The sequence below is a fragment of the Calidris pugnax genome, unplaced genomic scaffold (genome assembly GCF_001431845.1).
Source record: "Calidris pugnax isolate Ruff unplaced genomic scaffold, ASM143184v1 scaffold9, whole genome shotgun sequence".
Lineage (NCBI taxonomy): Eukaryota > Metazoa > Chordata > Aves > Charadriiformes > Scolopacidae > Calidris > Calidris pugnax.
The window spans coordinates 5,892,957-5,918,048 of NW_015090778.1; the positions used below are offsets into that span (position 1 = coordinate 5,892,957).

General features: G+C 45.7%; 1 protein-coding gene across 2 annotated transcripts in view; it reads right to left on the minus strand.

Annotated features, from left to right (window-relative positions):
• Positions 1 to 25,092, minus strand: part of UBE2O (ubiquitin conjugating enzyme E2O) — a 79,687-nt gene that overhangs the window by 29,007 nt on the left and 25,588 nt on the right. The window contains exons 1-2 of one of the 2 annotated variants that reach the window (XM_014952888.1): positions 24,294 to 24,341; positions 3,437 to 3,496 (exon numbers count right to left, since the gene is read on the minus strand). In XM_014952888.1, coding sequence (XP_014808374.1) covers positions 3,437 to 3,496; positions 24,294 to 24,326 — 93 coding nt within the window. In that variant the 5' untranslated portion in view covers positions 24,327 to 24,341. Of the gene's footprint in view, positions 1 to 3,436; positions 3,497 to 24,293; positions 24,342 to 25,092 lie in introns of those variants that run through there. The other variant, XM_014952892.1, reaches the window with a different exon arrangement.

A 25,092-nucleotide genomic window follows, 5' to 3' on the forward strand; every position in this document is an offset into this window, starting at 1 on the left:
CAGCCACCTACCTTGCTTTTCCTCCAGGCTGAGCTAAATTAAGTATGCCCAGTGCATCCTCTGCCCATGCTTTGCAGTTCAGGCCCTGTGTTTTGGATTGCTTAGCAAAAAATCCTCAAGAAACAAATTCCTTGCTCTACACCGAGCATTTCAGAATTATTTTTTTCTTTATCAGTAGCCAACATGACAGCAACTCTGAGACACAATACAACCCAACACCTGCAGTTTCTGTGGGTCATCTTGTCTCTGGCCCTAAACCTCCTCTTTATGGTGAAAGAATAATGAGTAATAAAACCAGGACTGGGGCAACTGACATAGACCAACACCCTCTGCCCATTCTCCAAGTGGCAGTTTCCCCATGGAGAAGGTGCCTGCACCACCACACCCAACACAGTTGGGTTCCATGGGCAAGAGCACCAGGTTTAGTTCAGTTTGCTTCTCCTTCCATTGCAGAAGACTGGAGGGAGCACAGAGCATCCTCTGTGGATAAGAAAGCGGAGACTGATGCTGTGAGTAGCCCCAGAAGCTGCAGAGCCACAGCTCTCCTCCCTCACCTGCCACCGAACCTTTGTTTATTATGAGTTTATCTCCCAGTCACATGAAACATGAGCTGGCCGCAGGGGAGGCGGGTTTGCAGGCTGAGGGGTTCTGCTGAATCACTCCATGGGATTATGGCAGAGCTCAGCGACGCAGTCCCAGAGCAAGAAGTCGCCAGCTTGTCTCTTGTCTTCCAGGGCAGGTCGTCAGCCAGAGCACGGCTCCCCACCAGTCTGCTCGAGTACAACCGTCCCAGTCTGTCCATTAGATGTTCCCATTAAAGGAGGGGCCAAATGAAATAACCTGACATTTCAGTTCTGCTACAAAAATCAATTTCCATCAACCCCAACAGCAGAACTGGAAAAAGGAGGCAACTGATCTTCCTTAGGAGAGTTGATGGGTTCAAGCCCCACTCCCACCAGAATTAAGTGCACCCCCTAGACTTTTTTCCTGCTTCTTCTGGTACCCTGACAGCATGCACCATGCTGGAGGTACTGGATATTTAAACAGTGAATGGATGGAGAAGTGACTTGACTCCTTCCCTATCAGTAACAAGGCTTTAAGGCAGACCAGCAAACTCCCATCTGAGAGAGCAGCAGCTCAGCAAGCATCAGCTTCAACCCTGTATCTTCTACCACCCACCCTTCTTTTTCTCTCAACACTCTCTTTTCTAATAAGGGGATCTTTACACCACTCTCATTCCTTTATTTAAAAGGGACAACATTGCCCAGCGCCCTTTGAAGCAACAAAAATCCAGGTGTCTGAGATTACAGACCAAATTCTAATCTTTCCCCCAAAATGAGCATACTGCCTGGGAAAATGGACTCTGCCACCCTCACCACTCCTCATCCAGCTGGATCAGACCTACAGCCCCAACCGCATCCCGAGAAAATGACCTCATCTGACGCATTACCCCCTGAAGCAGTCTCTTTCCCCACACTCAGTGCTTGATGAGAAGCACATGAATTTGACTCAGCTCTCTTCTCTTGAGGAACAGAGGATTTCGAGTCCTTCCCGCTCAAGGTTAAAAGCAAGCCCTAAGAGAGTGTGGTGAATACAAAATAAGTTCCACACTGTGCCTTTGCCAGGCCAACTGGTGGCAGGGCAACCATCCCACATCCTGAATTTGGCAGGCTGACACTTGCAGATTTTCTATTTTAAATGCTCTTATAATTTTTGGAATACATCTGATTAACAAGTGAAGGTGTTCTTTGGGATAGAAGGGGTTTGTTTCATTCACCATTTAAAACATATTTGAGGGTAAGGTGAAGTCTAAGTTATCTTCAGATTTGCTATGCTGTTGAATAGGGAGAAGAAATTGAGTTATACCCTCACCAAAAAATCAATTTAAAAAAATATGAAGTTATCAGTCATTATTACAAATGGTGAAGAAAAACCTAGTGTTTAAACGTGCAAACAGACAATAAATGAGCATGAAACCCACTGGTGGGTAATATATCTACTGATACACGTGCAGCAAGCCAGAGAATCCAATTTCTGCTCAAATGACTATGGAAATTGCAAACAAAAGCAGCACATCCATGTTTGCCAAGAGGAGAACAACTTGCTGTCTCGAAAGCTTCAAATTACTTCAAGAAGCACCGGAGAACAGACAGTTGAGAGGCAGGACTCAAAGCATCCCTCTGAGCAAGAAGGATACAGTACAGAGTCCCGCTGTGCCAGGTACAACAGCGTGAACAGCTGATAATTCAATTTGTTAGCTCTTCTTTGTCTTGGATTGAAATGCTTCTGTAAAACTGCAGCTCTAGTAAGATGTGTTGACTCCCCATTTCCATTTCAAACAACCAGTAAATTTCTTAAGGAAATCTTTTGCTTCAGCATTTTGCAAATTACCCTTCAAGTCTTTCCTCCCTTTTCTTCTCTTTGGAACATTCTGTGCAAAAGGGGTGGGCTTATATTTTTTTTTCCTATTGATAAAAAAGGCTTTCTTTTAAAAAAACCCCAATACACTCAGGTCAGAGATGAGCCTTCCCCATCCCTACACCAGGCTGCACACCATGTGGTGTAAGTGCAGCAGTTAGTGGCCAGCTGCCTGCTTCATCACAACCTTGGTAGCCACATGGCTGGAAGCAAGTCAAGAGAAGATCCAGGCGTGCACATGGCAGGCCATATGGCTCCGGGTTATAGGTTAGGTGTGAGCCCCAGCAAAAAACTGCCAGCCCAGCTAAGCTCCTAAAGAGACCACATATCATCTAATAATCCACACTGAACAACGCTCCCAGTATTTCCTACACAAAACCCCAAATCCACGCATCTTTGATAAGCACAAATGCTGTACAATTAGAATGAAATGACTAGGACTTAAAATAGTATCCAGGAAGAGTAAAGGTAATGATTATAGACTGCTGATTAAGAACAGCTTGCTTTCTGCCAACCTGGCTGTGTCAGATGCTTCAGCAGTGTTGGGATTTGCTGTATTTCTGGGAGAAATTGGATAAAATGGCGCTCAGCGTAGATTGAGAGGTCTCTCTGAAAACACTTCCTCCAAATTCTCTACCACAGCACACCAAAAGGCACACAGTGGCTCCCTGATCTGTCTCCTCTCCAGCCTCCCTGGTAGGCTCGGTCCGTGCTCCCCACATCTCAGAATGGATTGATTTAAAACTTAAAAGGATGGCAGGATCGACAAGCGTCTCGTCTCAGTACCTGACATTATCAGGCTCGCTTGCTCAGGAGACCTTTGCAGATATGCAACAGTAGAGAGGCAGCCTTATCAGCATTTCATTTTCAAAGGACGCAGCTAGGTCTATCAAACACACTAAAAATATAACATGCTCAAAGCATTACTGTTCAGTTCCATTCAGGCAATTTGGCAAGTCTTAGAAATCCATGCAGCAGGATCACAATCAAAAAAGGGACAAAGAAAAAAAGCACTTACGCTGGAGCTCATATGTCTGACCACATCTCGAGGGACCACAGAACGATCTTCAAGCTTCAGCTAAGGGGAGAGAGAGAAAGAGACACTGAATTTAGTGACCCCAGATGATAGTCAGAAACAACATGACAAATACAAATGCACAGTATCCCAATCCTCTGGACTGAGATGGTTTTCAGCAGAGCATGCTGAGGCACTTCCATACACAGAGTTAACCCCCTTGGCGCATCCGCAAAATCCAGTTGGCAGATCCAAAAGAGAGGAACAGAAGATCTGTCCACGACTGCTCTAGGGCAGCAGACACATCAAAAAGGGGTGCAGATATTCTGAGTCGCACAACACTACAAGTCTCCCTCTCCTCTGCCTGCATCACGCTAAAATCCAGTTGGCAGATCCAAAAGAGAACAACCAACAGGTCCATCCATGACTGTGTTCTAAAGCAGCAGACACATCAAAAAGGGGTGCAGACATTCTGACTTGTACAACACTGCAAGTCTCCCTCTCCTCTGCCTGCATCACGCACCATCCCCTACCCACAGCCATAATCTATGTACAGGAGACAACATAGGCACAAGAAGCAGCACATCACACCACAGTTCTGTGTCTCATCCTGCACACTTGTCACCCAAGATACCCCCAAATATCTGTGGAAATCCCGTTTGGCCTGGAACATTTTAAGCAAGGTCCTGTACAGCGAGAAGTCTCAGCTGGCAGGGGAATTGGTATGAAATTCACTGCAGCAAGCACTTGCCTTGGAAAAAAATGAAAAGAAATGGCTCTCACTGCACTTATTAGCCCCCAGGTCCATGCAGGCAACACAAGACATTGCTGAAAGCATGGATAAAGTCAAAGCACTGCTCATACTCCAGCTCCTGCTAAAGCACTTGCTGGCAAAGAGCGAGTGCTGGCAACAAAACATGTGGTTGGACCATCATTACACGTTCTGCATTAGTTCATGCAGAGTTGTGGCCACCAGGAGTCATTACTGGTAAGGGGAGGTGTCACTTGATGAATCTCCAGCCATTACTGGTCAGTTAACCAAGTGATATCCTTCATCAAGCAGTTTCAGTGATCTCAAGACTACATGCAGGCTGTTTCATTAAATGTTACCAACAAGCTCAATGCTTCAAAGTGCAGTTGTGGTCGAGCACACTGGCACCGAAATGCTCTGTGAGGGATAATGTCCTAAGCACCACTGACAGGGAGGTCACAGCACTGAACCCCAGTTTCAGGCTCTCTCGGCCCCACTGTAACTCAGTTCAGATTCCTGTCTCCTGAACAGGGAGAAATCTCACCTGCATTTCGGTGGCCAAGAACATATTTGTGTTGGTGCATGGTTCTGAGCCTTCAAACACACTAATTACACATCATGTGAATGTGGTATCAGGGACAGAGCTTCTCCCACATCTCACCTTCAGAACCCACGTGTCCCCTACTGCTGCATTCCTTGCTTAAGTGATGTCCTTCAAAAAGCAGGTCCTTCATCAAGCAGTTTCAGTGAACTCAAGACTACATGCAGGCTGTTTCATTAAATGTTACCAACAAGCTCAATGCTTCAAAGTGCAGTTGTGGTCGAGCACACTGGCACCGAAATGCTCTGTGAGGGATAATGTCCTAAGCACCACTGACAGGGAGGTCACAGCACTGAACCCCAGTTTCAGGCTCTCTCGGCCCCACTGTAACTCAGTTCAGATTCCTGTCTCCTGAACAGGGAGAAATCTCACCTGCATTTCGGTGGCCAAGAACATATTTGTGTTGGTGCATGGTTCTGAGCCTTCAAACACACTAATTACACATCATGTGAATGTGGTATCAGGGACAGAGCTTCTCCCACATCTCACCTTCAGAACCCACGTGTCCCCTACTGCTGCATTCCTTGCTTTTCCTGGTTGATCCCCAGCCCAAAAAAAGCCCCTGTGCTTTGTCAGCATTTCATCCTAATCCATACCCTGGCTTACAGCCTGCTTTACTAAATTAGACATAAATCTATAGTCCAAGGACAGGATCCGGAATCAAACCAAAGCACCTGAGTATTTATTGCCTTCTTGATAGCATGTCTCAGTAAGAGAGGAAGAGAGCCAGCCAGCCAGGCTTTTAGACCCAACTTCTGGAGTCAGAACTCCACCAGAGTGGGAAACCTGAAGCCTCCCACAGCCCATTTCCAGACTGTGGAAGTGTTTTCATTGCCTCCCACATCCCACCAGGGTATATAGATAGACATCAATTTTTATACAGCTTTCTAAAATTATTTGTTAAAATAAGCACTGTATAGATAGCCTCTTAACATCCAGAACCAGGCAGCAACGTTCACATTCCAGTAAGTACTCACGCGTGAGCAGCAGTTTGGGTATTTTACCCGGAGTTCTCTCCCTGCAGAGCTCCAGGTATACAATGATACTTTCATTTCAACACACATTAGGGTGATTTATTCTCTGACATGTGGTGCTTAAATTGATGCATTATGTTTCAAGGTATCGTTGAGCCACACCACTCCATTCTGTTAGACAGTATGGGAAGACCTCAGACTGACAAGATGGTCCCATGCTCCCTGGCAGCAGCAATATTTGGGCGTTACTCAACTCTGGTAAGTCATAAAAAGTTATAAACGAGCAGCTTTCCCATTCTGTGATCCTTCCTGAAGGATATAATCACACAAATTCTTCCCAAAGCGAGGCATAAAACTTTCTCTGCAGGGGAACTACATTTAACCCATTATCCAGTCTCTTGATTTTTAAAGGCAGCCCAACTATTTTCAGCTTCATGTGCCAGACCCACCTGCCTCAGCCGCTAGGATAAGCAAGCCCAGTAGTAGGCAGAATGCCAGCATCAACAATAAATACGTAGCAGGTCTGTCATCACACAAAAAAGACTGTCAAAACCCAGAAGAAGCCTGACCAGAAGAAACCAGAACGGCTGTCAATGAACACACCAGAGCTCAGTCATCCCCCCCGATGCCATCACCAGCCGAAGGTCAGCCCCCTCACACTCAGCAGCGAGGGAACTCAATATTGGAGAAGCGCTTTAAAAATAGATACTTACAGCTCAGTTGCTATGTTTAGCTCTAGGAAAGTCAGTATTAACATGACTAGTTTTATATTCCAGCCATGAGCTTTGGTAATAGCCCCAAGAACGAGAACTATCGGTTTCCCAGAGATGCTCTCAGCCAGTCCTGCACTGGTGCAAACCAAGCTGGGCTCAGGTTCCTCCGAGCACCTCAAATTCAAGGTGTGTTGTGTGAAACACACCTTTTTAGAAAATAAATTCACATTGATGTATGTTAAGTAAGGCAAACCAAAGACGTTCCTCAGTGCACCCATATTTAACCCAGGCAAAAAGTGATGACCAACACCCACCCACCAGCAGTTGGTTAGTGAACAACTGCGAAAAGACGAGACAGAACATCTCTGGCACCCATTTATTTCCTCTGCTCTTCAGATGCTCTGGGTGCTCAGCACTGAATCAATGCCCAAGCTCCACAGCCCATCTACTCATCAAAAGGCACCAGCTGCAGCTCGGAGAACATCTGATACTTCACCAGGTCTGATGATGCTGTCATACCAACACAGCAGGAGGGGGACAGAAATTCTGATTTCTGCATAGAGAACAAGCACCAACAGGAGCGTGTTCCCCTTCACCGCTGAGTCACCTCACCCTCAATGACATAAGGTAGCCATCACAGCTCTCACCTGAAACTGGGTAGAGTAGGAGAGATGGAGAGATATTCCTGCCTAGCTGCTGAGTATTAACTCATTAAGCCTTGGTAGCTTATCAGGGATGGGCCAAACTCACACTGTAACTTCTCTGGGTTTAACCTCTAAACCCCATAAAGCAAACAGGAGACAAAGGGCCAATTTTCCTCTCCAACATCTACCTTCTGACAAGAGATCAAACCCAGAGTAATTTGTTTTGATGGTTTGGACCAGCCAGCAATGCCAAGTATGGTGGCAGGTAAATAAATAGAGATCATTTCTGAAGTTTGGTGACAAATAGTAGAGGAGTTGCTGAGATTGACAGAGGAACAACTAGCCCTGGTTGTCCCAGGAGATAATTACAAACTGTCCTCTGCTCCAAACAACCCAGAAACAGAAGCTGGGGGAGAAGCTTAACCTCAGAAGGGAACCACAGTTTTAAAGGCTGAATATATCTATGTGCAGTCATTGGATTTTCAGCCTCAAATACGCCAGGACACACCTTTTGCACAGGCTTCCAGAAGAGCCGACTACTCAGTGAACCTTGCAGGTTCAGCCCATGCTTGGACACCAGGAAGGACCTTGGCACTATGACTCATCATTGCCCAAGGCTGAACATCAGATCACAATTCCTTCAGCTATTAACACCCAGCGACACATAGGCTTGGAAGCAGCACACCTTTCCCCTGGATCAGCCACGGTTTTACAACAGCCATTTCTGCTCAGCCACCCAGAACCTGCCATGGCCATGGAAGTGACACCTGATCCAGCATAAAGCTTGCCAATACCAACTTTAACCACTAAAGTTCACGCTCGGTCAGTGCTGTCTCATATAACCATAATGTCTGACCAGTAAAGAGTAAGATTTGCTCCAGGGTGCCAGTATGATCCCACAGCCTCTCCCTCCAACACAATCACTGCAGTGAGGAGCACATCAGTTTCTCTTCCAGACATGTTCCAGATTTTATCCTCCCAAACAACAGCTCTGGGAATAAGCACATAAGGATGGAGGAGAAAAAGCAGCACCCACCCACCCTCCCTTAGTAACTTCTTATAAAAATGAGAATATAACACAAGGCAAAAAAAAGAAATATGGAGGAAAGTACAATGCTGGAGATGAAACTACAAATTTACCTGAACTGCTATGTGATGGTTGAGGTGTTTATCCAACTAAGAGTCAGAAGTGAGTTATATCTATTATGGAAGTTGCTCTTGCCATTTGAGTTAGGCAAGGATCTGGCTAGTGGTGGTCACCACCATGAGGGCTTTGACCAGCACAGACCTACTACCAATATTCATTCTGGGCTATTTCTCCACATCCCAGCACTTTCCTCATGCTTCTTGTGTAACTGATCTCATTTAAGCCACTGTTCCCAGGCTCTCCTCCTACATTTGCAAACAAAAAGTAAAAAAGAAAAAAATTACTTGCTATTTTATCAAGCCTGTCTTCTAATAGGGATGGTGAGTCCTCTCAGTGGGACTAAGAAAAAAAGCATGAGAGGAAAAATAATGAATAATGCCTTTTAGATCTATTACCATTCTTTGGTCTCTTTTCGTCAAGGCGAGGTATTATAACATGGAGAACATGTCACACTTTTGTCTTTTCTGGGCCAATGGACAAACACAGTGACGGAGGAGAGATGAACTAGATAGCTGATTTCTGTCCAAGTTTAACAGTTCGGATTTTAACCTCACATATTGAGGTTGTTTAAAACTGCACTGGGGAGTGCTCCCGGCAAGTCACCTGCCTGAATCTGTTCTGGAACTAAAATTAATCCCCTTCCTGGGACATCCCTCCAGGTCACCAACTCTGCCTGCTGGTGTCCTACAATCCCCACGTCAGTATTTTTGTTTTGAAGGGACAGCACTTACGTGTTCGCTTGGAAGTTGTCATGGAAACTTGTAGCATCAACGGCTCAGAGGAAACAGAAAAACCACAGGTTAAGAGCAAACCCTCGGGACGGCCACCGACTACAGCAACAGGTAACATGGCACCACAGAGGTCCCCACATCCCCTTTGAACAGCACAGACCTACTACCAATATTCATTCTGGGCTATTTCTCCACATCCCAGCCCTTTCCTCATGCTTCTTGTGTAACTGATCTCATTTAAGCCACTGTTCCCAGGCTCTCCTCCTACATTTGCAAACAAAAAGTAAAAAAGAAAAAAATTACTTGCTATTTTATCAAGCCTGTCTTCTAATAGGGATGGTGAGTCCTCTCAGTGGGACTAAGAAAAAAAGCATGAGAGGAAAAATAATGAATAATGCCTTTTAGATCTATTACCATTCTTTGGTCTCCTTTTTGGTATTATAACATGGAGAACATGTCACACTTTTGTCTTTTCTGGGCCAATGGACAAACACAGTGATGAAGGAGAGATGAACTAGATAGCTGATCTCTGTCCAAATTTAACAGTTCGGATTTTAGCCTCACACATATTGAGGTTGTTTAAAACTGCACTGGGGAGTGCTCCCAGCGAGTCACCTGCCTGAATCTGTCTGGAACTAAAATTAATCCCCTCCCTGGGACATCCCTCCAGGTCACCAACTCTGCCTGCTGGTGTCCTACAATCCCCACGTCAGTATTTTTGTTTTGAAGGGACAGCACTTACGTGTTCGCTTGGAAGTTGTCATGGAAACTTGTAGCATCAACGGCTCAGAGGAAACAGAAAAACCACAGGTTAAGAGCAAACCCTCGGGACGGCCACCGACTACAGCAACAGGTAACATGGCACCACAGAGGTCCCCACATCCCAGAACACACTCAGAGGACGCTTCATAATCAATTAAAGCTAAATCAAAGTACCCAATGCCATGAAAAGACATAACCTTGCTTCATTCAGCTCACAGACAGACACCTCAGAGGTCTTTTGAATGTCCCAGAACACACCCGGAGGATGCTTCATAATCAATTAAAGCTAAAGCAAAGTACCCAATGCCGTGAAAAGACATAACCTTGCTTCATTCAGCTCACAGACAGACACCTCAGGGGTCTTTTGAATGACCCTCTCAGCACCTCAAGTCCACGTGAAGCAGGGCATGGTGCATCATGTTTCCATGCCTGGTTTCTAAACCTGAAAGGAGTTATGTCCTTCTCTCCAATGGTGAAGCCATGATTGGGAAACCTACAACAGATGGCACTGGTTCATGACTGGGATGATTGCAGGTTACTTAGTGGAAGTTAAGGGGAAACTTCCTTCCTACATGAAGCAGCTCCAGACCCACCAGCAACTCTAGTCCTGGGCACCAAAAGACAACAAAACAGTGGCCACTATGCTGGCTGTAACCTGGAGCCACTCAACAGCAGCTCAGGTGGCTATGGGATGAGGTTCATGGAGGTGGGACAGGAGGGAGGACACCAGGCAGCAGCCAACCCAAGTCAGCATCCCCCAATTTCTATTATTTTTTTTTAATTCAAGGTCTGATTACGCACCCAAATTCAGTTCAGTTAAAACAGTAGTGTAGCAATCATCTCAACACAAGCTGTTTTCATTTAACTCCAAAGGAGGTATTTAAAATAGCAAGTCAGCTGTCCAAATATAGCATGGATAATCAGAGTTAGACGACAAAGGTTTAGAAATTCAAAGACCCAGAAGATCTGAAGCCAAGATATTTTTAATATTTCAGTATCAACACATTATCAGTGGCATCGCATACTACTCTTGGGAAAATATGTTTCACATACGAAGTTCACTTCCCTTGAGAGACTTCTGTTACATTGATCATGTTGCATCGCGCAAGAGCTGTCTAAAAAGCAGGAAGAGAGAGGATAAAGCAGCAAGAGCAGAGGATCCCATGGAAGCTCAGATTTGATTCATATCACAGCATTTGAAGTGGGACACGTTGCTTCACTTCTAACAACTGGAGGTTTCCAACCACACTGGGTTTTACGGGGAAAGAAGATGGGAGAAGGGGGCAGAAGAAAGATGACAAGAAACTTAAGACTCTGAGAATCTGAATTCTACAAGCCAGAAGAGCTGAACAATGAGCTACACAATACAGAGGGCTCTAAAGGCAACCCTGGAGGGATGCAGCTGCAAAACTAGAAGAATAAGTTCTTCTACATTGATTGGCACAGAGGTTCCGCCTTTAGATTTTTAGCCATTTTGCTTTTTAACATCATTGTGCATTTTTATAGTATCACCTGTCATCTCAAAGCACTCAAAGAATTATAAAAGGAGAAAATACTCTGGAATTCCACCAGGAGATTAAAAAAAAAATTGTTCAACATGGCCTGTATTAAACTAACTCTCAAAAACCTTGAGTGACTGAGGAACAGGCAGGTCCCCATTTGGACTGGCTGAAGTGGTGGAAGGACAGTGAGCAGTGGCTTTGTTTCCCATATTCTGCACAAAAACAGTCCAAAAGCTTGTTCGTGAGGCTGTTCTGGGCAGCACAAAACACCATCCTGCTAAAGGCCAGGTCGCTGCTTAACTTCAGCTGCAGGAAGAAGGCACATGAGTAAGGCAGGGAGGTGCTAAAATGCTCCCTGAAACTGAAATAAAACGCTTGAAAGGACTTCACAGAAGCTAAGGTGAAATCAAGAGAGCTTTGCATCGTGTGCAGCGCTACCTGATAACGTATTACAAATTCTTTTGTTCGTGCAACGAGCAGACCTGAATCTGCCACTCATCTGCCATTCAGCACGTTCACAACCCGCAGCACAAACTCGGATTCACTGCTCAGCCCACCCCGAGCAGCGCCTGTTACCAGCAAACTACTGGGGATTTAATGGCACGGTGTGAACGTAACACTTTTCCACAAAACAAGCAAAAGGCACGACCTAAAGTAAGATTTCCTAACTCAGCTCACAAAGCTCCCATTGCTGGTAAGGATGATGACAGAGCTTCCAGCCTCAGGCCATCACGGGCTGCACTAAAATAAACGTACCTGTCACCAGCTGAATGTCCAGCACAGCTTTAAGGTGCCCATACTAAGGAGACATGAATTTTTATCAAATTACAGACCAATTGTTTCCTGGACTGCCAGAGACAGGCAGCACCTGTGATCTTCTAAAGAGCCATTTAGGAAACCCAGCAGGTGACTGCACGGAGGGCAGCGGAAGAGAAAAACCTTTGCAACACCCCCAGGAACATCAGGCAAACTGAAAAATGAGAATTGAATCACTGGCTGCACATCACTGTTTCCTTTCAACACTGCCAGCAGTGTGGGAAGGCTTTTACACAGGCAGCTTCCAAATCCAGCCATGTCATTAGTTCCTACAGTCTCCCAACAGAGTGACACCCCCCCAGGGACCTGCAGCTCTTGCAAGACAAACTGACAGCTCTTTAATTTCTCTTTATGACATATTACGGAGACACAGAAACCTGAAGTTGTGCCACCCTGTTGAGTTCCTCCCAATTTCAGGCTGAAGCTCCCTGAGCCTCCACTATATACACATCTACCTGCAATGGTCTTGTAGCTACTTTTGTCCCTGTCTACATTTCTAATCATCCTACCTCTTGGGTTTTTTCCCCTTCCCCATTAAAGTTATTTGGTGGCAGAATATCTTTCCAGTAATCATCCTACCTCTACCTGTTGGGTTTTTTCCCCTTCCCCATTATTTTTGGATAGTAAAGTTATTTGGTGGCAGAATATCTTTCCATCCTCTGTAGGTACAAAACTTCTGCAGCACAGTTCTGATCCTCCACTTTCCATCAGAAAGACACTGAAAGGCTCTACTTTCCTTTCCCAAAAAGTGGAATTTGGCTAAAAAGTCTGAACAAATCATTGTATGCAACAAAAGTTCAGTTTAATTATGATGAGGGTAAATGCTGCACTTTGGGGCAGAGGAATCTGGTGTTAACATAAACCTTTTGCTTAGCAAAAGTAAATCTTTTACTTGGATTTCCCTTGTCCCAGACTGACAAGTGTTATTTATTACACTGGCAACAAATCACTTCCGTAGCTCTGCAAATTTACATGACATTTTGGAAAACACTGCACGACAGATTCCCTGGCCTGGTGAACACACCAACCTGAAAACAAAGTACAAGGCAGTAATTCAGGGGAAGGAAGACAAGAGGACAGGAAGGTTACCAGGTTATTACTGAAAAGAAAAAAGTAGGTTTGGGAGCATTTCCCAGCAGAGGGAGCAACACAGCTGGGAGAGAGGAGGATCCTGGAAGTAGAACAAGGGGAACTGCACAAATCCATGAATCCTACCTACAACCAGCGACAGCGACTCTCAGCTTTTCAGCATCCTTCATCTCACATTTATTTCTCATGTGTCTAAAAGTCAAGCACAACCACTTCTCACAAGAGGGATGTGGCAACCAGGAACCTGAGTTAGATGCTTGAAAAAGGGATAAAGCAGCAAAGACAACCTGGGACCTAAAATGCCAGCTCTGATTTGAAGGAAGGCAGCCTCTAAAAGCCTACTGAGCTTTCTAGACTCAACAGGTAAGAACAATCTTGGGAAAAGTTATAGAGAAGTTTGACTTTGTCCAACCTTGTCATCAAGTGCTGCTTGGTTATTTGTTCAAACAGGCTGACATCCCATACCATCACACCAACCAGTAACCAGGGCTTTCCAGCTGAGAAGGCAAAGCAATCCCTGTGTGTGCAAAAAGAAAGTCTACAAAATGTTAGAGAAGACCTAAGAAGTAATTCAGAAGGAACACGCATGACAATGATGCTCAGCATAAAGATATGGAAGGCTAAAGTTCAAAAACACATGGCTGTGACTACAAAATATGGAAAGAACTTGTAAGAGAAGATTTACTGACTAGTAAGTCTAGCAATAAGCCGCTTAGAATCCTATGGGAATCTTTTAAAGATGTCCCCAGTTACAGGATCTAACGTAAACTCAGGACTTTTCTTCTCAGCAGGAGTTTATAGAAAAAGATATGATCCTCTTCCTCAGTGTTTATACTCCTTGCTTCATGTACCCAACCTTCTGGGTATAACAGTTCTAGGAAAATCAGTTGCTTAATAGAAAATCAAGACAAGCCTAAAGGATCTCCTCCAAATGCAATGTCCCAGCAGCACAAATTATCACAGCACATACACCCCCTCCCATTTTCCTATAGTAAGATGGCTGATTAAAAGCAACACTGTCCTACTACCTCTGCTTAAGAATTTGAGAAAAACCTCAAAGATCAGTGTTCTAGCACCAGATGGCACTGTTACCTGGAAAAACCCACATGAGACTGTGGTAAGAGACAGAGGAGAAGCTGGTTGGAAGCAGCAAGCAGAAAAGCAGACATCATTTTGCCTGTACACTCCTCATAGATGGGCTGTCCCCACACTCCCTCAATAAAGCCTCATCTGAACACACAGGTCAGAGCTAGTCATCCCCACCAAGAAGAAAACAGCCCCAAGGAACCCAACACCTCTACAGACACCCAAGCCCAGCTTCTCCAGAGATGCCCAGTTCAAACAGGACCTACGGTTGTGGAAGCCTTGGTGAACACCTAACCATCCATGGTGACAGCAATGGTTGTGCTCCTCTTTTTGGTGGTATCTAACAAGGTCTCAGTGAGACACATTCAGCTGCTGGAAGAGACTCCCCTAAGGAGCAGCTCACCTGGATGCTGACACCAACCAGGTGACAGGGAGAGGGAAGCCCATTTCAGCCACCAGTCTAGATTCCTGGGATTCCCAACTACCTGCTGTTTTAGCTTGCCAATTAAGCCATGATTCTTCCTTGTGTGCAAAAATGTCTGTCCAGTAGCTCTTTCATCTACCTGAAGCAAAAGGATTCCTCAGATTGTTGCTGTGGGAGGGAGACTGCAGTTATTAGGCAGTAGGTTTTCCATCTTCACACTAGACCATGCTGAGGTTGCCATCTGGGCAGCATCAGGGCTGTAGAAATGAGTCACTGCCCATTCTGAGTGGCATTTGGGGCACACTGCCAGGCCTGGAGGAAAGAATGGGGCTGCTCGAACTTCCATCTGCCTTCCCAGAGGGTAAAAAAAAAGGATGCTGCGAGGCAATCTGTATGGCTATTGCTCACCAATTCACTCCCGAGGCATGGTTATCCCACCGCACCTTTCTCCATCCTTGGGAGTAGGAATAAAGAGTATATTCCATGAGGAATATTCCTTTGCTCCACTCCTGGGGCTTTTCTGCTGAGCCAAAACTGGACTCTGTTGGCTTGGTGGTAACCCTGTGCTAGGGAAGGAAGCATCCTGGCAATCAGGTCAGCAGCGTGGAGGAGGAACTTGTTATTAGCCCACAGCAAAAAAAAAAAAAATAATCCACCTTGCAAAAATTGCCAGGGAACAACAAGCGGGAGACATATCAACAGAAAATCACCGTGTCTGCTTTCCAGCTGGTTAGCTCATATGCTGCTGCTGTGAATACAAACCAGCCATTTAAATTAGCTTCTAATTGTTCACAATTATTCAGAGACAGCAAAACCTGCAAGCAGCTTTAAGAACGACAGGCAAGTAAGAGAGGAAGAATGGTTTAAGATGCCTTAACGAGATTCATATATTCGTGCTCTGTGAGGCTCCCAGCCCGCAATCTCCAGCCCCCCCAGCAGCCCCCCCAGATGTGTGCTTTGCATTGCAGAGGAAGAAAACCCACGGGGGGTTTCTACACTTGAGGTTTCTACTCTTTCTTGCTCCAGTTTTTGGACTGGTTCAAAAATTAAACCACTAATATTTTGGTTCTCCCCCAGTCGTTCACAGTCTCTGCACACACAGGCGGTTTGAGCAACACTATTTATAAAGCTGCTTAAAATTCTGGACACAGCCAGGGCTCTTTGATAGGATGTCAGCCATGCGACACCCGAACGTGGGAGGTTGACACAGGATGGTTAGTGTAATACAGCCCACTCTTCTTTCCCTTTCTTTCACCCAGAGCCTCCACTACCACCCTCACAGGAGTCCCTTCCCCCAAACACAGACAGGCATGTTTCACAATTGCTGCAATTTTCTCTCCTAGGAGGGAGGGAAGATATTAGCCTATTATCCTTAAATCCCTGCACATCAGTTTTGGTTCACACTCAAGACCCAATGCAAGTCCAGCCTGCAGATCAAATCGCTTCAGGGGACCAAATCCAGACATACTTTAATGATGAAATTCCCTCGTTCCCACATTTGGACCCAGAGGCGTGCCGCCACAGAGCCAAAAAGCTCATTTAGGTTTTAGAAACCATAGCAAATTTAATAAACTTAAGCGGGATTATTTTATCAAGTATAGAATCTCCTAGAGGAGACAAAATAACACTGAAAAGCAATGTATAAATAGCTCTAGCTGAAAGCACAGCATATGCTGTGTCATGCTACACTCCCAAGTCAGTGCTGGGCAGCGAATGGATGGAGCTGACCGGTCTCTCCCGTAGCACCTCTGAGCTTCAATCCTGCTCTGAAATGAGAGCATCCCCCCCGGAAAAAATATTCCTGGTTGATATGAGACACAGAACACACTCCCTGAACGCAGGGCAGAGCCTGGCTGCTCTGCCATGAGGAAGCTGCACGGGCAGAGGGGCTGGCTGATGCCCAAGGAGCAGAGGCAGAGCACTGATTTCAAACAAGTGGCTCAGGACCCGGGTGAATTTTTTGGCTTAGCTGGGAAATACAGGATGCTCAGGCTGGGGATGAGGGCAGTTTCCCCAGGTAGTGATTAAGTCTGAAATTTAGCTCAGAAAGAAACCAGTGTCACTGCCTCCTCCTCCTCCTCAGGACACAGCCAGGGCAGAGGTCTAGGGACATCTCTCCAGTCCCTCCTCGCACAGAGCGATGACAAGTGCTGTTTTAAGAGGTACAACGGCTAAAGATAGCTACAAGACTTAGCAAGTGTTCTGCAAAGGCTTTCTGCTAAATAACATGCCTTCTGAACTAGCTGTATCCACAGTTACGTCATATTTTGGTTTAAAAAAAAAAAAAAATCACTCAAAGCCTTTACAACCAATTCAAGCCACCTCTGGAATGCTATAGAGAATCCACCCAAAATTCAGTGACAGCGTGGGTACCCCGTGCATGCATTTATTCCTGATAAACAGCAAAGCCACTCCCCTGGCTCACACTGCAGACGAGAGTGTGTGAATGCTACCGGGACAATGCAGCACAATTGCATCACAGCCCAAAAAACCTCAGCTGCATTTTCTATTCACTGAAAGAGTTTCAATTATCCCCCCCCCTCCCAACCCCCCCTACATAAATGCTGTATTGGCCATTACAAAAAGAAGGAACAGCCCCTAATGAATCCATAGAGCAGGGTACAGAAGCTCAGTTATTTAATGACTGCAATTCCTGCAACCCCTGCACTGTTACATGCCTTTTTATTCAAAAGGTGAATTCACCACTTGCGGAATGGCCGGGGGGGGAAGACTAAAACATCTCCCAGCCAGAGCAGGTTTAATTCACCACCTCCTGTTTGTGCATCCTATAATACAAAAACAACCAACCTTCCATTCCCTTCAATAACTCCGAGAAAATGTCACCAGGACTGGTGACAGCAATGATGCAATAGGGACAGGAGAGTAAAAGCCCTTCAGTCTCTCACTTAATGCTCCTGCAGCAAAGCATTGCTTCACCCCCTTGCACAGGTAAGTCTCGTGGACTCACTTTTTCTTCCTCAAAAATCTCAGCCAGAGCACAAAGAGAAGTCTAGTATATTTCAAACCCATCAACGCGATCATACAACACTACTATATCATTTTTCCCTTCAGGTGTTTTCCAGACTGACTTTTAAATCATTTATCATAAGCTCTCCAGATTTGAGCCAGTAACCTAAGACAACACAGCACTTGCCCAGCAGAACGTCCAGCATCTGCACAGAAACACCGCTCTCCTCTCCACATCACTCCACAGGTATCCAGTTATTCAGCAGCACATTGGCTGTGACAATAATTCAGGACTGTAGCTCAGAGAATCTTCTTTTCTCCCCCTGTCCCTTTTCTTTGGCAACTGAGCAACCAAAAAGCACATATATATGGGCCCAACAGCAGTCACGGCCACTGGTGTAAGTAAACACTTGGAGCAACGACATAGAAACCAGAGGAGCAACAAAGCCAGATGTTCCCTGGTTTTGTATGAAGTACACACAGTTCCCATTCTAAACCTGCTGCAGTTGGATTATTAAGTACTTCCCTGTACACATTGTACCTCCATTAATCCTTGCAGCCCAGTTTTCCTCTGGACGTAGCATATAGTCAACAGTCAACTTCTTGGAGGAGTAACATCTTTTTCTGCTCCTCAAGCCTACACATGCTCTACAGCCCAACAGCTGTACAGCAGTCACAAATTCCTGGACAAAAATAATTCCCAAGATGTTCAAACCCATTTTTCAAGAATGGCTTAGGCATTTAGGAGACTCAGCATCAGAAGAGACCCCAGGGGAGTAACACACTTCCAGGCCAAGCAGGAAACCCTGAAACCTTCCATTTTTAACAGGAGAAAAACCTCAGAGAAACCTGGAACTGCCCCTTCACTAAAAAAATTTCTAAAAGGTCACCTCTTAGAGGCAAGCAAGGGGAGATTGACTGCTAACAGAACTCACCTTGGAGCTGACTATTTTCCCATAAATGTCAAAGACTGAAGTCTTAGACTTTTCCTAACTGGGGTTTAAAGCTGTTTTAAGGGATGCTGTGCTGCATCCCTCACCTCTGTATACAGATCAGCAGGCTGCTCCTAGCAGACTTTGAAAAAAGCCTTCTCTGAATTTGTACATCTTCAGCAAGAGCATGGCAACATGTCTCCATTCTCTTCCTGGCCTAATATAACAAACATCAGATAGTGACATCACCTGTAGGATATTTCAACACAGATCTGGTTAGAAAAGATGCCAAAATGGCATTGGGGGATGCCACTTTTGACTCAGCAGCTCTGTCCAAAATTGCATGTTCCCCTCCTATCCTTCCCACCCCTCCTTCAGACCTGCCAGCTCAGTCTAAGGTCTGAGATGAGCTGAGGTCTTTCTTCTTCAGCACCTTCACTACCTCCATGGACCCTCTCAGGTGTAGCCCGACCAGATGTAAGAACCTCTGCTGAGGATGCCCTTAGAGGAGTAAGTGCTCACTCCAGACAGCATGAGAAAAAAAAGCAGTAAAAGCCTGTTTGCCTGAAGTCAGCAGTTCTGTCTCCAAGAAGACACACAGCTAGTCAGTGAGAGGCTTTTTCTTCCCTCCCCCTGCCCCCCCCCTTTAAAAAAGCATCCGCCTTTCAGAGCAGAAAGGCACTCGATTCCTAGTACAGATGTGATACTGAGCCTTGCATTGTACCTGTGCTAACAGCCTCTTGGGAATATCAAGAAGAAAAAATACTAAGGCCAAATGATGCAGCTAATCAATTACGAAGCCACCGATCCCTGTCCCTCCAGTGGCACGACTCCAAATGTGTGCTCTGTACCTCTGGATGCCTTCGCATCTACACACCGAAGAATAAAAACAGTCTGGTGAACAACTAATCAATAGCCCCATCTGCAAAATGCATTTTACCTTCTTAATCCAAGTCAGTTATCCTTGACAGGGAGCCCCATATTTCCTGGAACTGTAATTCACTTGATGTCTACTTCCTAAAATGACCTTTTTTGAGGATATATTGCTATGCACATACACAGTAGGGAAGTGAGGTTTTTTCTGCTGTAACACCAGACTCTTTTGTTATGTGCCATATACATAACATGATCTTTGCTTTAATGACTTCAGTTATAATAGAGGGATTGCAGCCCATCACAGCCCCAGTGAAACACTGAGCCATAAACACAGTTAGAGTAGGTTTGGCAAACACTATAAAAATCCCCTCGCAAGATGATTTACAGCATTCTGCTCCCAACAACCCAAGCTGTGGCTCTGCCTCCTCCTCCCTGCTCCCAGAAAAAAATGGAGCTTAACTCAGCACTGCCAAACACCACGGTGAGGGCTGTCCTCAAACCCCTGAAAAGGGGGGGACAAAGCTGTGGGCCTGTGACTGAGGAAAGGAGTCAGGACAGCAGATTTCAGAGCCACCGAGAAGCCACGTGGCAAGAACTCAACAGCATGAGCACAGGCCAAAAGCAGAACTGCCCCAAGGTGCTGAGCAAGGGAAGGGCCCCTGGGCTGATAAGCCTCAGGCCGCATTATATGGCCTGTCGTTCCCAATTAAACAAACAAACTAGGTTCTTCCTTAGAACTGCCCCTGCTCATTAATTGCCACTGTACACTCCTTAGATTTGGCAGGCTCCTGAACAGGATGTGTAACCTCCAGCAGCAACTCAAACCAAGTCACACCAGCTGCTGCCGGGACACTCCTATGCTCATTACACTGATTTTCACTCAAAAAAGGTTCCCCAGCTGTGCAGGCTGTGCCTAAGGGAAGGTACTGGGTCATCAGCTACTGAAATGTGCTGGGGCTGAGCAGGGCAGCTATGAAACATCAGGTGCACTGTTAAATAGTGGACAACAATAAGCCAAGAACATGGCACATCCCCATTTGGAGGTGAACACTCTGCATACACTCAAGTGTATACTCATATACCCAAGTACTCAAGACACTGTCAAAATGAAGTATGTTGAATATACAGAAAAAGCAGCAAAAGGGGCAATTTTGCTATGACTATGAAATGACACACTGCTCTTACCACAAATTTAAAAAAAAAATAATAATCCAGAGAGCACCTGATGCGGCAGCAACCTGTAGGGAAAGGTCCTCAACCCTGAGCATCTGCATAATCACAGAATCTTCTAGGTTGGAAGGGACCTTAAAGATCATCTTGTCCAACCATCAACCTAACTGTGACAAAAATAGACCCCCACACAACAAACAAAAAGCAACACCATCACTAAACCATACCTCCCAGCACTACATCAACCCGGCTTTTGAACACCTCCAGGGATGGGGCCTCAACCACCTCCCTGGGCAGCCCATTCCAATGGCTGAGAACCCTTTCAGTGAAAAAATTTTTCCTAATATCCAGCCTGAACCTCCCCTGGTGCAGCTTGAGGCCATTTCCTCTTGTCCTGTCGCCTGTGACTTGGGAGAAGAGACCGACCTCCTCCTCTCTACGACCTCCTTTCAGGGAGTTGTAGAGAGCAATAAGGTCTCCACTTAATAAAACCACTGGCCTTGGACTCGCTGCCGACAGGCTTTTGTCCTCTTCCTGTCAGATTTTTTGGATACAGCCCTTACCAGGTGTGTGTCAGGAGATCTCCTGCACATTACAACACATCTCTTTGCAACAGATTCCTGCAGTGAACACAGAACCCCCCCTCCTCTGCACAGAGCCAGCCTCCATCCCACTTAATTCATCTCTCCGGATTCATTTCTCATTACCCCGGAGCGACGTGCCTGGCTCAGAGGGCCATCTATGCAACATTACCTTGATCCTATCAGGTACTTAACCGAGCCTCACACCTCGCTGCTCTCCTCCTTTCCCCTTGCCTTGAGCACTGAAGGCTGAGAATACCAATTTGGACCGAGAAAACAGGGCTGACAGGAGGATGCACTGGTCAGGACGCCAGCCCTAAAGCCTTAAGCATCACGTGTGCCACAGCATTTAGTAGGGCTGAAGCTGCTACTTAATTAGGTTTGCTTAATGAGTCACATTAAATAGAGTATATGTAAGAACAGGTTTTCCATTAGTGTGAGGACCTCACCGGATTATCTAGGTGAAATGCTGCCATTACAATGGAGTCTTTTTTTCATTTTATATACTTAACCATGACCTACATTCCATTGCTCGAAGGAGGCCCATCTCCAGAGGGAATGTGCCTGTTTAATCAGCTCCAGCATTTTTTTCAGAGTTCAGGAGGGATGGATGGAGCAGCCTCATGTCTCTTCAGATAACACACAGCTTACAGAAGCTCCAGGAGAGAGCGGTGAAAAAGCCATCAAGTTCAAATAAGGGCAGGCAGTATCTGCAGCCTGATCTCACTCCTGGGATCGAGGAACACCAAAGCCTCCACGTGCTCCAACCAGCCTGGCTGGTTGTGCAGGGAGGTGTCTCCTGGAGAAACTGCCACCAAAATCAGGTTTGAAGAGGAAGACAAATCCAGGAGAAGCCTTTGGGGCGATCACAGCAACCTTAAAATTCTTGTCTCCAGAGGAAATGAGCCTATGAGCCATCAGTAAAGAGAACACAGAGACAAGGTGGCTGCAATACTTCAAGGGAGCAGCGACTCACATGGAAGGAGCACACATTATCTTTGTTTCTCCAAAAGCTTCTCCCATATTGACAACAGTCATTTCAAACTGCTTCCACCATACAGCCTCTCCCCTCTACTAATGCAGAGCCAGCAAAAACCCAACCCCCTGGAACACCCTCTGGCCCCCAAAGCAGAAAGGAGTCACAGAAAGCTCAGAAGAGAAGGAATTCCTGCAAAGCTGCTCTGGGGCAGCGTCTCCAGGGAGCCAGGCACCCCTCTGGGCTGCTCAGGGGTCCCCCAGGCACCCAGGACATGGCCACAGGCTGCCTGCAGGGCATCCGGCTTCAGGGACCATGGTCCAGGGGGTCAGGGCTGCAGCAGGAACCAGGAAAGGCTGGAAAAAGCAGTGGCAGAGTAACACACCTCATTGCCACAGCCCTTGGAAAACACTGACTCGATCAGCGCATTCTCCCCATCAGGAAGTGTTTCAGACTTGGGCTTTTTCAGTCCTGTATTACAGATTTTTTTTTTAAAACCCAGCAGTTTTTACAGGCTAACCCACATCATTTTTCTGCCCTCTCCATCGCCACCAGCGATAAAGATCCCCGATACCTCCGAAGGCTCTTGGTTTTGTTGATGCAGAACAGGATACGCCCAACGCTGCAAAGCTCCACGATACTGACAGCAGTAAAAATAACTCCTGCTTTGCTTTACTAAGCATGTAAGATCAGGAGGTGCACGGAGAACGTGCATACAATAAGCTGTCACAAAACGACAAGGATTATGTTGCACAGAAATAGGTCTGAGATTTAAACAGATATGAGATCACCAGGGGTGTGGTAAGATTAAAAAAAAAACAACAACCCCACGATTTTCCTTTTTGTTCACATTATCCCAAAGAGAACAAGCGAAGGAGAGATCAGGCTTAAAGTTCCCTCCAACTGGAAGGAAAGATGCACGCCGTCTCCTTTGTTAGTGTATAAACTCCTTTTCTTCACAAGTGCAGCTCTACTAGGACTGGTACTGAGTACCAATCCAGGGCTGGGAGCCAGACCACATCCCAAATCCAGGCTAAATACTGCAGGACAGACCTGAGCGGGACCCACCGCCACCACGGGCACCATTCCTACCACATCCTGCACCATCAGCACCTCTCAAGTGCCTGGTGCCCTTCAGCATCACATCTTCTCTCAAACTTTTCCATCCCACGTGCCAGACTTGGGGAAATGAAAGGAAGATCCCAAACTCAGGTGGGTGGAAGCACGTCCTCTCACGCTGTACCCTACCAGAGCATGATGGTCTCAGCAAGGGACAAAGAGGTGAAGTCTGCTCATCTTCCACCATCTCCTCACACAGCCCTTCGCAGAACTGTCATTCCCTTGCCATTTTCAAGTGTTTTGTTTTCAAATCTCAGCCAGAGAAGCATAACCTGGGAGTACAAAGCCATTAACTACTTCTGGCCTGGATTCCTGGAGACAGGACAAGCAGATTTTCCAAAGGCTTCTACCCGTGAGGGGCTGCCTGCCCAACAGAGCAACTACTCTCTGCATAACAAGAAATAACCAATCTCACTGCAAATCCATGCTGAAGACCTTATGGAGCCTGTTGTATGACATCCTCGAGGGCCACTGAATACACAAAACACGCTGCAAACTGATCTCATCTCTTTACTTTTGTCCACATTCAGACTTCAGAAGACGACAAAGTTACTTTTCACAATTACCTAAAAATATGAAGAGCAAATAGTAGAACATTTACCTGTTTCAGACGTGAAGTTTAGCCCAGATTTTAAGCCAACATGTATATTTAAGATGGAATGTAACACGACAGGTCGTCCCCTTCCATGTACCTGATCAGCAGTAACACAAACTGTTTGTGGCAAAGTCCCAGCAGAAATACAAATCACCTCTGAAACCACCCCCTGCCTGCAAGGGCTGCACTGATGGACTGCTTATATTGAAGTACTGCAATAATTAGTAAATTATTAATTGAATAGCAGACAACCATACAGTTCTCCTACCAGAAATCTGCAATTTCAATCCCAGAGAAGAGGCAAATGCCATTTTTCTGGGTGAAATGATTTTAAGGAAACTCCAACTCTTACCATACCCTGATTTCTGTGCCCCTCAAGATGGAGCCTCCAACTATATTCTTACCAGATTTCTGCCTTTCATGGATAAAGTAGACATGTTGTTTCAGCCCTAGATTCTGAGCTCTTCCTAGCTTTCAGGCTGGTCAGCAAGCTAGGCTGAGATGGTAACACACAAACGGGAATTTCTAAAAACCATTTATACTGCAGGGTGGTACATGCTGGTCCCTCAGCGCTCGAATCCTCTGCCACGGCCACGTTCCAGAACCTCTTGAGGATTATACTGTCACCACAATTACATCACCCCCAGGCCTCAGCACTAAGCCTCTGCCACAGTCACAAGCGGGGCAACGCAGAGATAACTTCCACAGGCTTTGAGCATTGGAGATTTTTTACCCATACCTTACCAGTTCACTTGACACCACAGTAATGGTAACTGCAAAAAGGTGATCTCCACTCAAGTGCTCCACATGAAGCCTCAGCGTTAAAGCATTTAAGTATCATACACCTCTTGAACAGCAACGGCACAAAGATCAGAAGTTGGATTAAAAGTCAAAGCCTATAATTCAAGAATCCTAGATCTATTTCAAACTGATTTTGATTAGGTAGCTTTAAAAAAAAAAAAAAAAAAGATGTCAATGAAGTCTATAAAGAAGCTGCTGCTCTTCTCTCAAGAGCAAGCCATGATCAGTAGAGTTCATCATCTCAGAAAGTGATCATGATTGAGGCAAGTAAAATTTGCAATTGAATCCTACTTTTCTTCTGCCACATGCACCAATCACAGACCTCTCCACAAAGTTCAAGTAACACTTCAGGGTTGAATGGATCAAGACAAACTGCAATTTTCCTCTTGTGGAAAACCCCAG